The following is a 1,536-nucleotide window of genomic DNA, read 5'->3' as shown; positions in this document are numbered from 1 at the left end:
GGTAGGAAATTTACAAAATATCTTCACGGAACATGATCTTTACTTAATATCCTAATGATTTTTGGCTTAAAAGAAAAATCGATAATTTTGACCCATACAATGTATTTTTGGCTATTGCTACAAATATACCCCAGCGACTTAAGACTGGTTTTGTGCTCCAGGGTCACATATCATAATTTGAGGCATAGTCTGTGTTTTATTCTAAGTATTGTTTTATGCTAAGTGCTGTTACTTAATAATCACTTACTTCTCAGTAATCGTCTCCTTAAAAGCATTAAAGCTGTCAGAGATGTTCTGCTTCTTGCTCTGAAGAAGAGCTGCACTTCCTTCTGGACCCAGCTTGCAGAGTTCCTCAGTCAGTTTCTGGAGCGTTTCCACGTCCTTTGAGTGCTCGGCTAACTCTGCATTTGTGTCCTACAAATAAAGATGTTATTACAACTTCAGGATGTGAAACATTAACAGATAACTGATCATAGACAGGTTGTCTCTGTTCCAAACTATAGAGAGCTGTCTCGCTGTCCATCCCGGTTTTTTTTTTAATAATAACTTCACAGCCATGTTTTTAATGTATTTGCTATTGCTATTCATTGGAAGGTGGTATTATGGATCGATATTTTCAAGCTAGAGCATTTCTTCGGACAAAAAAAATAAATAAATTGCATTCACCCTGAAATGAGTATCTTTAGTCTGCCTTCTTAGAAGAAAAAGACTGTAATTTTTAGTGTTCACATCCACTATAGGCCAATCAGCTTTTTGGACGACACATAGGGCATTCCTCAAAGCTAACAGACATGAACCAAAAGTATAAAAGTCCAATCAAAATATGTAGTTTAGGAGCAGTGCAGTCGTGAGCAGCACACCTGGAGGAGCTGTGAGAGCTCAGCGACGGTCTTTCCTGGCCCGTCTGTCTCGGAGAGAGCCTGCGAGCTCTTCAGCACAAACTGCTGCACCTTCTCAGATGTCTTCTCAAACTGCTCCACCTTGTCTTGGAGCTCCTCCATCTGAGCCACCTGCTGCTTGTGCTGCTCAGAGGCGTCAGTAAACCGTTGGGACAAGCCCTCCATCTTAGTCTGGAGGAGGGCGGCAGCGGCCGGCTCAGCGCTCTCCACAAACTTCTTCACCTTTGCCTTCATGGCCATGATGCTGCTCTGCCTGCTGGACATGTCCTGCTCCAGAGCCTGAAAGAAATGGACAGGCGTTTTTTCCCCATTTTTTAAGGTTTTCTTTCTTTTTTTTTGTGGTTATGCCATTACTGTGTTTATTAAAGGTGAAGTCTGTAGAACCAAATGGAACGACAGAAATAATACAAATATGTGACCCTGGAGCACAAAAGCAGTCTTAAGTCGCTGGGGTATATTTGTAGCAATAGCCAAAAATACATTGTATGGGTCAAAATTATCGATTTTTCTTTTATGCCAAAAATCATTAGGGTATTAAGTAAAGATCATGGTCCATGAAGATATTTTGTAAATGTCCTACCGTAAATATATCAAAACTTAATGCATTGCTAAGAACTTCATTTGGAAAACTTTAAAG

The 1,536-nt window shown here is 40.3% G+C and overlaps 1 protein-coding gene across 1 annotated transcript in view; it reads right to left on the bottom strand.

Annotated features, from left to right (window-relative positions):
- dst (dystonin) overlaps positions 1–1,536 on the bottom strand; it is a 159,104-nt gene that overhangs the window by 48,261 nt on the left and 109,307 nt on the right. The window contains exons 44-45 of the mRNA XM_016566904.1: positions 861–1,178; positions 248–414 (exon numbers count right to left, since the gene is read on the bottom strand). Of these exons, the coding sequence (XP_016422390.1) occupies positions 248–414; positions 861–1,178 (485 nt within the window). The remainder of the gene's footprint in view (positions 1–247; positions 415–860; positions 1,179–1,536) is intronic.

This window comes from Sinocyclocheilus rhinocerous, unplaced genomic scaffold (assembly GCF_001515625.1).
Source record: "Sinocyclocheilus rhinocerous isolate Xijiao unplaced genomic scaffold, SAMN03320098_v1.1 scaffold552, whole genome shotgun sequence".
NCBI classification, from domain to species: Eukaryota; Metazoa; Chordata; class Actinopteri; order Cypriniformes; family Cyprinidae; genus Sinocyclocheilus; species Sinocyclocheilus rhinocerous.
This window is presented reverse-complemented; position numbering and strand designations above follow the sequence as displayed.